Below are 14,808 nucleotides of genomic sequence, written 5' to 3' on the forward strand. Positions count from 1 at the left end.
GTCAGTGGTTCGAACCCCGACCGCATCATACTAAAAACTTTTAAAATGGTATGTGCCGCTTCCTTGCTTGATGCTCAGCATTTTAAGAAGGATGCAGCATAGACAAACAACAATAGGTTGGTAATAATAGTGCAGACTTCAATGGGCCTAATGGCCACCTGTGTCGAAGTTCCTTGTTTGGGAACTTATTATATAATCTGAGAAATAAGGAAAATCTGTGTTCCTTCCTTTCTGATAGTTGGTACCAAATGGGGCATACGGAGCTGGAGTTTCATCATCTGTTGGTAGTTGGAACCATATTACAGAATGTTGAAAAAGCATTATGAATCACAAAGGGCAAAGGAAACTGTGTGATAAATGAGGATCTGGCATCTGATCAGGAAGAAGCCAATACCAAGATGCTGCTGTGTGCCAGACGTGCTGCATCTCGACGGAGCAGAATAGTGGTTCAGTTCCCAGACACAGTCGAGCGCAAGTAGCTGTGCTTCCGTACTTGAGTTAAGGCCAAATAGGACGAAATATATGCTCAACATTGTGTTCAGTAATCCCTGTATATCATGCATGAACAGAATGCAACATGACAAGATATCTGTTAGAATATGGTAAGAATTTAAAAAAGTCTTTTAGCATTCGAGAAAGTAGCCAAGAGCATCAGAAAGCCCTTTCAGAACTTGGAAATAAATAATCTGTAGACAAAGCAGACCCGAGTGAGGAGAGAAGCAGGACATGGATCATTTCCCTCAGCATTCTGATGGCTAATTGCCGATGGCAGTGCAGCCTTAAATGCCGGTGCATACGCAAATTGAGGGCGGAAACAGGACCTCTCACCCCTCCCTGCCTAGCAAACGCTGGGTCTGTGAAAAACCTTGCAACCATTACACTGGTGTCAGGAGTGGGATTTGTACCCTAGGGGAACAACAGCCCCCTCAAATCCAAATGAATAGCAATTTGGTTTTAAATTCATTTCAAATTGAAATAAAAAACGTTTTTTTGAATGACAAGCATGATGGAGAGTAACTTCCATTCCCTATTGGAGGAGGGCATCACTGAGCTGACACCACCATGTCCCCGAGGGAGATGAAGGTAGAGGTTCCAGTGGCATCGCCTCCCCACACCCGGTAGCCTAGTACTCCCCAGCAGCCAAGATCCCCTTCCAGTAGCTCTGTGCCAAGTGGCAGTAGGCTTTTATCGCCTGGGACTCTGGATATGGGCTTCTTGTTGGGCAAAGTTCAGGAACTGAGAACTAGCCAGGACACCATGGGAGCCAAGTTGGAGGCTAAAGAAGCCAAGCAGGACTTCTGAGGATGCTCCTATCCAAGAGATAGGAGCATCCTCAGCTGAAGTCGAAGCTGCGCAGCAGCAGGCGATGGCCAGCCAAGCAAGACGAGTGCGGAGCCTGGGGAAGATTAGGGAAGAGCAGAGAGTAGAGAGGGAAATGGTAGGGAGAATAAAGAAAGCAAAATAGAGGGAAGAAACAGAATAGAGCGAACCTAAATAACAGACAAAGAGTAACAGAACAAGGGGAGATAGAAAAAAATAAAACAAGAAATTGAAAATATAACGTGAATTGAAACAGGAAGTGTCAGAGAGGGAGATAGAATGCAGAAGTAGATGAGAGGGAATAACAGCACCAGGGGAATAAAATGTGTAAAAGAGGAGGTGCCGAGACGTGTTTGGGCAGTGAGAGACGGGAGGTCATGCTCCCTTTTGGTCTTGTGGAAGACCCAGAAGGGTGTGTGTGCCACATCGCTCCTGTAAGCCTCTTGGAAAAGGAGAAGGCCACAAGGCAAATTGGCGTGAAACGCGTGTCCCTCGTGAGCCACATATAAAAGGATGGGGACGGCGACAGGTAAGTTATAACAGTGCCACTTGTAAGCTTTGCGAAAAGGTAGGGGTCCCGTCTGGACCCCGTGGAGGGGGAATGTTCGGATGGATCGTGTTGTAATGAACCAGAAGAGTCTGGAACATGCAAGAATCAGCTGAGAGAAAATGGATGAGCAAAATGGAGGTGGATGTTCTGTAGCTTGGCATAGTCCATATGTTTGCCTGTTGCCTCAGTGAATGATAGTTGATATCAAATGTTTTGTCCATGCATGGGGGATCGAAACTGGGCATATTTGTCATTTAAATATGAATCAGGGTTACAAAGGTAGAGGGGATTCAGCTGTTTTGGAACATGGATGCCGTGATGCTGCTGCTTGTAGAAAAGTAATAAAACAAATTGGTGTGTAAATGTGTGGTTAAAGGTCCCCCTTTCGCATTGAATTGTGGGTAATTTAAAATGAGGGTGCACGTAATGTTCGTTGATTCTACTGTGGTGGTAAAAGATGGCCGTACATAAAGGTGCTAGCTCAGGTCAACCTGATATCCAGAAGGCGAGAGCATACACGATGAGGTGTGGTATCGGATGTGGTCACTGATGTTCTCCAGGTGTTTCGAGACCAATATTCTCCCCGCTCCTTTCAATAGAACATTGCAGCTAGCTCTGCAACAGTGTTTGTGCAAAGCACAGAGGCCCAGTTGTGTGCATCTTACACATTATCTGCTGTGATGAATTTATAAGCGTTTTGCACTGCATTGAGAAAACCACTCTTAATTTAAGGCTTAAAAGATTTACATGCTGTACTGCGGTAAAGTGGGGTAAGTGGGCAATGGCTCTTTGCTTGAAAACATGCGAGTCGACGAGCAAACTGTCTGGAATTTATTTTAATGTTGTGTGTTTAGTTTTTAATAAACATGTTTGCCTTTGCAATCCTAGAATTCATCTGACTGGTGAACTGTACATGTCCATAGTTGGAGCGGCTGAATGTTGTAAATAAAATTAGTTTTTCATCAAGACTCAGAAAAAAAGTTTGATCGAGTTTGTGAAGACCACAATACTGCTTTGGTGCAACAAAAGTGCATTGCCTGCAGGTTTGTTTTTAGGAAACTCGAGAAAATACTGGCAGGATAGCCTATATGTATGCACATGCTTCTCGGAGCTGTCGAGCCTGGGTTTGAATCCCGACCCAGTTATCAACTGTCATCCCGGTGTTTCGTAAGCAGGGCGAAGCATCAATGTGTGTGCCCCATCCCTTGGATGGACGTTAAACTTGGAGTCCCATCTGCCGGCATTATTTAGTGGATGTTAAAGATTCCACTGTGTCCGTCGCAAAGAGTAGGCAGCTATTGCCGGCACCGTGAACTAATTCCAAATTCCTGCCCTGCCTGACTGTCTGCTGCGAAGGCAATGGCAAGCCACCCAGCATATGAGCCTTGCCATGAAACTGCTTCAACAGCACCGATGATCTTAAAGGGTATGCACCGTACAGCTCAATGGGTGTCTGCATCCACAGATGAATGACACCAGGTATCATTAAATGAAACAGATATATCAAGTCTTGAGTCACTCGGTTTGTGGAACTTTTGAAGTGATGAAGACTTCAAAATTTTAAACTCCTTATTCGAAAGTCGATTAATATTGTGACGGTTCTGCAAAACCGTCACTCCCCAAGCAATGGAACACAACATGTAACGGTTCCCGAGATAGTTATTTCATTAGTATTCATTCCCTGCAGTCCTTCCCTTATGTCAAGTGGGTTTTTGGGTCATGCGTTGTTTGGGCATCGTGTAAGTCTTTCTTCCCATCCTTTTACTTATTTTGTTTTGCTGCACACACGAATCTCCTTTATGCATGCATGCACACCAAAGACCATAACAAATAGCATTTATTAGCATACACGCACCAAAACCATTCAAATCGTGTGCCATAACTCAACGGGCATTTCACTTCAACCTTCACCATACTCTAACCTCATCGCTACAACATTTCATACACCATCAAAACTCCTTTATTATAATCGCCACACCATTGAACCACAATCAAAGCTCACCTACATTCACCATTGCCACCTCAACCACAACGAAAAACCACAACCTACAACCACCATGAACCACTGTGCTGCCACTACAAGCGCCTGAACCATGGTAGCCGCCGATGACCGCCACTCCCTTTTGGGACCGGCGGGGAACAGGGGATGCCGTTGCCATTGCCAGCGCTCGGGTCTGGACGTGTGGACGTCTCACTTGGAGTGCTGGTGTGCACTGGACTCATTTCGGCTGGACTCGTGTTGGTGGCCATGATGCTCCGCTCCATTGTGGCCACCATTGCGTGTTTGGCACATGTTCGCAGCCAAAGAGCGCGACCTGGTGCTCGGCGCCATGTTTTGCCTGATGGGGCCATTTTCGTGGCTGTGCCCTTGCATGGGTGGGACCACCACCGTGTTAATTGTCTGTGCATCAACGGGGGTGCTGGAAAACACGTATCGCATCGCCTGGTCCAATACCAAACTCCTCCTCTCAGGTATTATAAAAAGCACCGTGTCTTCCGCACAGGTGCATTCTGTTCTTTGCGTTCTTGCTCACTTCTTGGTTCGTGGTTCAACGAACGGAGCTTGGCGGAGCAGTGGAACGGAGTGCATGAATCAGAGCACTGTATGAACTAAGGAACCAGGCACCACGCCGAGCACAGCTATTACAGCAGTTACTCTTACAGACTTCCTTACACATAATTCAGCCTATCTTCTCACGCATTCTTTTCTTTCCTTTCCGTCTCGTCTGCTGTAGATGCATATTCATAAAAAAAAGAGCTTCAGCGATTATCTGGACCCACTGATCCACATCTGTTGCAGTTTCCTCCCTGCACATCACTTGCCTATCATTTGCACATCACCATATCCTCATTTTGCACTTCCTCCAACCACACACCTTAGACACCCTCAATTTCCTCCTCCTTCCACCTCCTAGAGACTGGGTTTATGCAGGTCCATCAACCTCGCCTGGTAATTAACAGGTTACAACCACCTCGTACTTTTTCTTATCTTTCTGTGCTGTCTAACTTTCCTTGGGAGTGTTTCTAATGGTCCCTGTCATGTTAGCATAGATGAGCCTGGATAAGTATTAGATCGGTTTAACTCTGCATTGTGTTTTTCTTTTGTATATATAACTGGGTTATATTTTGCCGCAGCTCACCACTCCTAGCTTTCCCTGCTGTGTGGATCTTTTGTATTAAACGCATTGCTTATTGTACACATACCTTTCCTCACACTAGTTACAAATAAATTATTTGTTATTGTAATGTACCGAGTTCGTAGCGTCTTTTCCTCCATTGATCCAACATTGTCTGCATATAGCGATAGCCAGGAAGTTCTACCCCACTGGTGCATACTTGGCAGCTCCGCTCAGCTGCACCTGATCCGGTAAGATAAAGCAAGTATGCAGCGAGGGCACGGGCCCCCCTTGATACTGTCTATCCACTGGAAACAGTAACACGCAAAGTAGTAGGAACCCTGCCAGGATTGGCGGTACCAATCGGCGTGCATGGTTGTCTTGCAACTTGTTGAGCCACGGAGTTATCCGCGGGTGGTGGCCTCAGGCCCGGGTATTCGGGAGGAACTTAAGCGCTTCCCCTCATAGAGAACCTCGAACCCCAGGCCGTAACAATATATTTATCCTTTTTAAAAAAAAAAAATCTAGTGTTCCGATCTTTCATTAACACATGACATTAAGTATCATGTGTAAATCCATGACTGGAAATTTCTGAAACATTATTTTAAAAAAATTATTTAACTTATGTTGTTTGTGTTGTGGCGATTGTTCTTTGTATTGAGTGCTCACTCCTGTGTACCTTTTCATGGTCATTCTATTTATTTCGATCCTGCATCTCAGATGTGGTTAGTTTTGAGCCTACCTGTTTTTTGTTTCTTTTACAGGCCTGAACCCAGTTCTGGTGGCAGGAATTGCAATTTATGTCAAGAAGTCCATTTCCTCACTGCCAGTGTACTACCCATTCCTCTCCTAATCTCCAGGAGTACCTTTGGCTGTGCTTTCCCCTCCACAATCACTTCCTGCTTGGCTGTGTGCTGTACAGTCATCATAACAGGGATGCTCCACCGATTTGTTTGTCTTTTCTCTTGCCTTTGGAACCAACTTCCCCAATCTGTTCAGTCACATTCTTCCCTCCAGGGCTTCAAGACAGCTGTTCATCACTACCTCAGGTCATTCCCCCATCAGTACTCATGATCTTTTCCACCCCAAATGACTCTATTCCCATCCACTCCTTTTTCAAGGTCGTTGTGATTTGTTAAAAATAAATCCATAATGTATTTTTTGCAAGCGACTCTGACAGTGTGATAAAAACCGTTTTGATTAGTATACAACATTGTTAAATGTTGTATGTCCGCCTTTGCATATTCAATCAATCCACCGTGTATCTTCATTGAGAGCACAATTATTTGAATTTGTCATTCCACTTGTGATGTTGTAAAAAGGGCAGAAAAAGTTCGCAGATAGAGTATCTATTGCACAGGGATCTGGAATTCCAAACCACAGGGTTGATTCAGGTTTCAGTTTTGGACTTGAGTTTTGTATAAAGAAAACACGGACACTGGGGTGTGGCCGTCCGATTAAGTTTTCCACTGGTTTCAGAAACTTGGAAACTTGGAGCATTGCCTTGAAACGCACCCTGTTTGACTTGGCATGATTCCACACTGTTCCTCTCTCAATCTTCTTTCCCTTATAACTGTTTTATATCCATTCTCCCTGTCCTTGAATCTCCCGCTTTACTCCACCTCTTGTGGACTTTTATCTCAATCTGTCACTGCACTCCTACTCTCCTTCTGCCTTTTCTCAATCCATCTCACTTGATGGATAGATTTTCCCCAAACACAGGCATTGCTCTTCTACTAAGTTGAAATGAACCTCGGTACATTACAGCAGTTGCTGTAGGCTTTAGAGTTATGCCTCATTGCTTGGCATCCAAGAGTGACCTTGTGATGTGGAAAATATCCACGAATGTTTAAATTTAAAAGAGAGAGAGAAAAAAACGTAGAAACACCCACGCTTTCACAAATGGCAAAGTGTTTGCAGATATTTTTGTATTTCTGTCAAAGCTCATGAAAGCCTCCGTGGATGTGGACTATTAGGCAAGATGACTAAGTGGTCAGTTGTGTGGTATCCAGTTCAAAAACAGACATACAAGCATTTGTTTTGGAAGATTAGATGAGAAATTTTTTTCAACACTTAGTCCAGACACAGACACCAGTGCACCGTATACACAATGGGCAATTAATTACACACATCAATATGAAGGTCGATCAATAACTGTCTGTGGGTTGACATAGATGTAAAAAAAATAATTAATTGTGATTGTTCATTTCAAGATTAAAATAATAAAAATAATCTAAATTTTCAAGCTACTGCCTCACTGATCACTCATCGTAAAAATTCGGATTTGCTGTGTAACCATGGAGGTGTGTGCGTGCGTGCGTGCGTGCGTGTGCGTGCGTGCGTGTGTGTCTTCAATAACTCCAAAACTATAAAACCTTGCAGCCTGAAACTTTGCAAGCATACTAAGAAAACTCCAAGGAAGTGCAAGAGTGAAAATTGGGAGTTTGGATTAATTAAAACAACTCTTTTGAAGATAATTAACAGCCTTGTTTAATTATATTCTTCATCAGGCGATCCTCGGCCACCTCGCTCTCTGGGGTCTTAAGGCGTTTCCTGGGTAACCTCGCTGGGGTCTGAAGCCGCCATGTTTTTTGGCCGACTCAACTATGCCTTGACTTGGAACAGGCCGCAACGATTTCTTAACGAAAAGGTTGTTGTTGTCACTTTCCTCATTCATATTATCGAATGCTTGTTCATCGTTGGGAACATTGCAATGCTTATAAACGCTTGGAGACACCAGCATTCGTGCGTTTAGTTCATTTGTGAATGTGAATAACTGGGAGAATCTCTTAAACTAACCAGAATTACAAAATGTAAGCTCCAAATTTGAAAGTACCAGCAGTTCTGATTCCCCCCAAAAGTGTTGATTTGTCCAATTCGGACATTACACGAGCGTTCCCAGGTGCAAAGTTATATCGATGGCAATTGGTAATCACTTGTCAAGCCAGACGTTCCGTTGGAGTGCTTGATTGCTGAAGCCACTGACCGAGCTGTACAATGCGGTCCATTTCCTGATCGGGATGTACAGTCGACGGTTACTACAAGGTCGAGGTACGTATACAGCACACACGGATGTAGTACATATGGGTAGATTTGGATCTGTATGGACTCTCTGTGGGTGTGTGGACATACCATGCCTGTTATGGGTGCCGTGGTGGTAAAGTTTCATCCCATATCTTATGGAGGTTCTTTCAGGTTTCCCTTTGTCCTCACACCTGTTTCTCAAGCATTTGGTTATGATATTTGCTTCACAAAGGTGAGCCTGGTGTTGGCGCAGTGGTGAGGGCAGCGGCTTGGGATCCAAGAGATCCTGAGTTCAAGCCCCGTTGGGCCACTGAATTAATACACCAAGGGGTTGACTCAGCCTGTCATCCTTCCGAGGTCGGCGAAGTGAGTACCAGTGTACTGGGCCGGTGTATACCCTGGTTAAAATAGGTGTACCATATCCCTGTGTCGTAAGAGGTGACCAGGGTTGCGTCAGGAAGGGCATCCGGTGTAAAACATGTGCCAAATCGCTATGCGGATCATATGGATGATCCGCTGTGGCGACCCCTAAGGGGAGCAGCCGAAAGAAGAAGAAGAAGATTTGCTTCACAAAGGTCAAATGTTTTTCTTTGTGAGTTTCAAACCAAAATATTTGATAACGCCCAATTTCTGAGCCGTTTGCTGTATTAACGTGATTTCTAAATTTGCTGTTTATAAAGAATAATGTTTGTGGACATCTCCCTGAAATGTCCATATAAATGTAACATTGTTTTTCAGTGAAAGCTACTCAAGATTTCTGGGTTACATACTGTACGTACTGTAGTCGGTTATCACACTGACTCCAATCTGCCGATTTCTGAAAAATTGTCGATATTGGCCAAGTGCGTTCGTGCGTGCGTGTTGTTCACAAAGCATAACATATTCTCTCTGATAACTCCCAAACCTATATATATATATATATATATATATATATATATATATATATATACACAGTATATATCTCTATCTCTGCTATCTGGATGGTGGTTATGTCCAGACGGGGTTTGTCTCCAGATGGGAGTTTGTCTCAGGACATGTCTGGGTGGTGTTCATGTCTGGATGGGAGTTTGTGTCTGGATATGTCTGAGCAGTGTTTGTCTCTGGGCAGCTTGGCTCCAGACGTGTCCGGGAGGTGTTTGTCTCCAAACGTGTCCAAGCGCGGTTTATGTCTGGATGGGAGTTTGTCTCCAGATGTGTCTGGGTGGTGTTTATGTCCTGATGGGAGTTTATGTCCAGACACATCTGGGCGGTGTTTGTCTCCAGACGCGTCCATGCGGTATTTATGTACGGGCAGTGTTTATGTCTGCATGGGAGTTTGTCTCCAGACATTTCAGGATAGTATTTATCTCTGGACATGTCTGGATGGGAGTGTCTCTGGACATGTCCCAATGAGAGTTTGTCTCCGGACGTGTCTGAGCCCCAGGTCAAAAAACCAGTAAAGACCAGTTGCTTACTGGTCAACTGGTACCAGTTGAAAACCAGTAGCCAACTGGTACCAGTAAAGCCAGTTGGTTTCTTACTGGTTTTAATATGGAAATTGGAATAGAGTGATATATTACCAGTTGAAATACAATTGTATTTAACTAACTGGTATCAACTGGGACCAGTACATTGTAACTGGTATCAACTGGGACCAGTACATTGCAACTGGTATCAACTGGAACCAGTAAGACTTTAACTGGTACAAATATGAGCTACTGGTTTTTTCAACTGGGAAATTGGAATTCTGACTGAATTTAACTGGTACCAGTTGAAACCAATAGAGACCAGTTAAAGACCAATTAGAACCAATAGAGACCAGTTGAAAATGTGTACTGGTTTTAACTGGTTTTTCGACCTGGGGCGGTGTTTATCTCTGGACACGGCTGGGCGGTGCTTGTCTCTGGGTGGTATTTATAGTGTGACCGGTAGAAATGCAGAATCATTCTGATGAGACGGTATGAATCCTAATTGATGCTCCACCACCTGCCTTCCCTTTCTCTCACCTCTTGCTGCTTTCCCTCCCACCCTTTCTGCTTTCCCTCCTCCCTTCCTCACGCTGCTTTCCCTCCCCCTTCCTCACGCTGCTTTCCCTCCCCCTTCCTCACGCTGCTTTCCCTCCCCCCTTCCTCACGCTGCTTTCCCTCCCCCTTCCTCACGCTGCTTTCCCTCCCCTTCCTCACGCTGCTTTCCCTCCCCCTTCCTCACGCTGCTTTCCCTCCCCCTTCCTCACGCTGCTTTCCCTCCTCCCTTCCTCACGCTGCTTTCCCTCCTCCCTTCCTCACGCTGCTTTCCCTCCCCCTTCCTCACGCTGCTTTCCCTCCTCCCTTCCTCACGCTGCTTTCCCTCCCCCCTTCCTCACGCTGCTTTCCCTCCCCCCTTCCTCACTCTGCTTTCCCTCCCCCCTTCCTCACGCTGCTTTCCCTCCTCCCTTCCTCACGCTGCTTTCTCTCCCCCCTTCCTCACTCTGCTTTCCCTCCCCCCTTCCTCACGCTGCTTTTCCTCCCCCTTCCTCACGCTGCTTTCTCCCCCCCTTCATCACGCTGCTTTCCCTCCCCCCTTCCTCACGCTGCTTTCCCTCCCCCTTCCTCACGCTGCTTTCCCTCCCCCTTCCTCACGCTGCTTTCCCTCCCCCTTCCTCACGCTGCTTTCCCTCCCCCTTCCTCACGCTGCTTTCCCTCCCCCTTCCTCACGCTGCTTTCCCTCCCCCTTCCTCACTCTCTCCTCCCTCCCTCACTCTCTCTCCCCTCCCTCCTCTCTTTCCCCCTCCCTCTTCTCTCTTTCCCCCTCCTTCCTCTCTCTTTCCCCCTTCTTCCTCTCTCTTTCCCCCTCCTTCCTCTCTCTTTCCCCCTCCTTCCTCTCTCTTTCCCCCTCCTTCCTCTCTCTTTCCCCCTCCTTCCTCTCTCTTTCCCCCTCCTTCCTCTCTCTTTCCCCCTCCTGTGATGTACTGAATAGAAGATGCTTAGCAGGCAGACACGAGCGGGGGAACAGTCGAGCCGGGCTGTGTTGCACAAGGGCGAGCGCGGGCGTACTTTGCCCGCGGCTCTCCTTTATTACGTACTCAGCACACTCACGAGCCGGGCGACTCCAGCATTACTACAATGCCTCAGGCGGCGCGCACACCTTATATCCCTTACAGACCCGATGACCACGCCGACCCCTCCTCCCATCATCATGCCCATCATGCATCATCATCATGCCCCGCCCTGCATGCCCGCAGGCTACACCACACTCCTCCCTCCTAAAACTATGATTATTAAATGATCACCATCATAATAAGCATAAACAACACGAAGGACTTCGGTATAATAGTCGACAAGGCACAAAAAACGAAAACAGCGAAGTATAACAGCACACCACATCATATAATGCGTGAAAGCGAGCTACTGGAGCTGCCACGGCCAGATTCCGAAGACACAGCACCTCCCAAACTCTGGCCGCGTTACCGATATGAAGCAGCAAGGCGAAAAGCACAGCAGCCCTACACAGCGGAAACGCCCCCAGGCGGCTCATGCTGACATGGCCCTCGGCGAGGCCGTGGCGATCTCCCGAGCAAACCTCCCCCGGCACCATCAAACGCCTCCGGCCCACTCCCCCCAGGCAGACCCGACGTAGATAAACATTCCGAGGCCGGAAGCCCGCTGTCTGGAAGCCGTGGCGCCAGCGCCAGCCTTGATCGACCTTGGCCGGGGGCACTGAACAGCGCCGCTGGCTGTACGCACTTAATGCTCCAAAACAACCCACGCACCACAATCAGTTGAGACGCCAACGCCCGTCTAAACGGCCTTGAGCGAACACAGAGAGCTGCGCTCGCAACCAGAGGTGGGGGTAACGCCGACCAGCGCACCAGTCTTGGCTCCGAGTCGATCTCCGAGACCCACACGGCAGCTAGACGGTAGCAATTCCATTTAAACCACACTTCAATCATAGGCTCGTTATAAATCACTACGAACATCATTCGAACCATTGCAAACTCATTTTTCCGTACAGCGCGTTCTTTTGATAAAATTCCAGCACATGACAAAGCAACTACCCGCGGCCTGGGACAATGGAAGGCCAACCCAACCTTTTTATTCGCCACCACCGCTCCCAAAGCCACCACATCACATTGATCATAATACAAATCCCATTGATTGATCTCCGCCCAACCCACTCTCACACGGGAACTGCTGGTATTTATTTCAACAACGTTAAACTGCATCACTAGAGCAAGGAAAAACACATATGCAATGAACAGCAACCCACAACCCACATCACGAGTCCGTTTCTTGGTTGTTGACTCGATGTTGTGACTCGCGACTTCCTTTAACGCCACGGGCTCACCGCAACCTGTCGCAGCTGCCCGAACAACACCGGCACGCATTGCCTCACGAACGCTGCCGAAACGCGGGAACTCATCGCGAGAGCTGATACGGCTCTCGCCGCTCCCGAACCGTACATCACTGCCGCAGGCAGCAACGAACGGCCGCTCCCGTTGTATCGACGCGGCCCCCCGCCGCCAGAGCCTCGCCCGCGGTACTCGACGAAGGCATCGAAGAGAGCACTGGCACACCTGGAGGTACGAACCGGAGATCCAGCCCGAGGTGCGCCAGCCAGTCCCGACCAAAAAGGGCGGGCACCTCCCCTCGCACCACGAACACCGAGAGCCGGGCGCGTCGACATCGGTAGCGCACTGAGACGTCGGCCCTCGCAAGCGGTGCAATCGCTTCACCAGTGTACATGTACAGCGACAAGGCCGTCTTGACCAGGCGAACACCACGAAGACCACGAGCCGCCTGCTCACCCATGACCGACACCGCAGCCCCGGTGTCCACGCAAAACACGGTCGGCTCGCCATTCACTTCGACCTCCACCGTGAACGGCGTCGTCATCTCCGAACCAACGGAAAACAGACTCAACCGTGGTTGCATCTCCTGCTCCGGCTCGCCGGCATCGCCATGCCCCGGTTGCAGGCCGATCTCCAGGTCACTGGGGTCCTCCCGCACCTCGTCATCCAAGACCCCAACGGAGGCCCCCGCCATCCGACACACACGCTTCAAATGTCCCACCTTGTGACAATGCAAACACACGGTGTTCTTATACGGGCACATTTGTCGCAGGTGCGGACCCCCACACCCCCAGCACCCCTGGAAAGCTCCTTCGCTCCCGGTGCGACCGTGCTGCGGTGCGCGCCCTCGTCCCGCACCGCCAGGCGCGCGTGCGACCTGCGGCACTTGAGCCATCGCGCGGACTCCGGGCTGCGCGACCTGCGGCACCTGCGCGGTCACCGCGTGGACCTCGGGATCAGCCGACATGCCCCAGCTGGAGCTACTCATTACGTCCTGGCCAGCGATGGTGCGGACATCCGTGAGTGTCTGCTCGACAGACGAAGCAGTCCCGACCGCCGAGTCGAATGTGATGTCGGTCAACCGCAGGATGGCTGCTACCATCTTTGCGTCTCGCAGACCAGAAATAAAACGATCTCTGAGCCGTGCCGGACGCTCCTCTGTCGTGAACTTGCAAGGCACAGCCGAATGCTTCACCCGTGCTACGAAGTCTGCAACGCGCTCCTCGCCACCCTTAGCGAGGTGATCGAACTGGAACCGCGCGAGATGTAACGACTTCTCTGGCGCCAAGTGGGTCTTCATTTTCGCCACGATGTCCTGAAACGATAGCCCGTCATCACTGGGCTTATTTGGAGCCACAAAATCACTCAGCAGCCGGTAGTGCTCCGTTGATAGCGAGGCGAGCAAGATCGCCTTGCGTTTCTCTTCATCATCTACATCATTCGCGCGAAAGTAGCAACCTTACTGTTCAGAAAACAACTCGAATTCATCTCCCCCGAACACGGGTACGCGCCCGTGCGCCGTGCCCCGACCTTCTGCCATGCTCGTGCTGGCGAGACCCTTGGCTCCGTAGCCTGGAACCGCACGGGTTACTTGCCGCCCTGCACACGCCGATCCGAAGATCCTCGTCAGCCAACTGTGATGTACTGAATAGAAGATGCTTAGCAGGCAGACACGAGCGGGGGAACAGTCGAGCCGAGCTGTGTTGCACAAGCGCGAGCGCGGGCGTACTTTGCCCACGGCTCTCCTTTATTACGTACTCAGCACACTCACGAGCCGGGCGACTCCAGCATTACTACAATGCCTCAGGCGGCGCGCACACCTTATATCCCTTACAGACCCGATGACCACACCAACCCCTCCTCCCATCATCATGCCCATCATGCATCATCATCATGCCCCGCCCTGCATGCCCGCAGGCTACACCACACCTCCTTCCTCTCTCTTTCCCCCTCCTTCCTCTCTCTTTCCCTCTCCTTCCTCTCCCTTTCCCCCTCCTTCCTCTCTCTTTCCCCCTCCTTCCTCTCTCTTTCCCCCTCCTTCCTCTCTCTTTCCCCTCCTTCCTCTCTCTTTCCCCCTCCTTCCTCTCTCTTTCCCCCTCCTTCCTCTCTCTTTCCCCCTCCTTCCTCTCTCTTTCCCCCTCCTTCCTCTCTCTTTCCCCCTCCTTCCTCTCTCTTTCCCCCTCCTTCCTCTCTCTTTCCCCCTCCTTCCTCTCTCTTTCCCCCTCCTTCCTCTCTCTTTCCCCCTCCTTCCTCTCTCTTTCCCCCTCCTTCCTCTCTCTTTCCCCCTCCTTCCTCTCTCTTTCCCCCTCCTTCCTCTCTCTTTCCCCCTCCTTCCTCTCTCTTTCCCCCTCCTTCCTCTCTCTTTCCCCCTCCTTCCTCTCTCTTTCCCCCTCCTTCCTCTCTCTTTCCCCCCCCTCCCTCTCTCTTTCCCCCTCCTTCCTCTCTCTCTCCCCCCCCTTCCTCTCTCTTTCCCCCTCCTTCCTCTCTCTTTC

General features: G+C 49.1%; 1 protein-coding gene across 3 annotated transcripts in view; it reads left to right on the plus strand.

Annotated features, from left to right (window-relative positions):
* LOC147019318 (uncharacterized) overlaps positions 1-14,808 on the plus strand; it is a 38,919-nt gene that overhangs the window by 16,789 nt on the left and 7,322 nt on the right. Inside the window, exon 4 of one of the 3 annotated variants that reach the window (XM_085899714.1) lies at positions 2,759-5,740. The exons of 1 other annotated variant lie outside the window; for it this stretch is intronic. In XM_085899714.1, the coding sequence (XP_085755840.1) occupies positions 2,759-2,769 (11 nt within the window). In that variant the 3' untranslated portion in view covers positions 2,770-5,740. One more of the 3 variants, XM_085899712.1, reaches the window with a different exon arrangement.

The sequence above is a fragment of the Eptatretus burgeri genome, chromosome 10 (assembly GCF_056783735.1).
Source record: "Eptatretus burgeri isolate ZD-2024b chromosome 10, Ebu_testis_v1, whole genome shotgun sequence".
Classification (NCBI taxonomy): domain Eukaryota; kingdom Metazoa; phylum Chordata; class Myxini; order Myxiniformes; family Myxinidae; genus Eptatretus; species Eptatretus burgeri.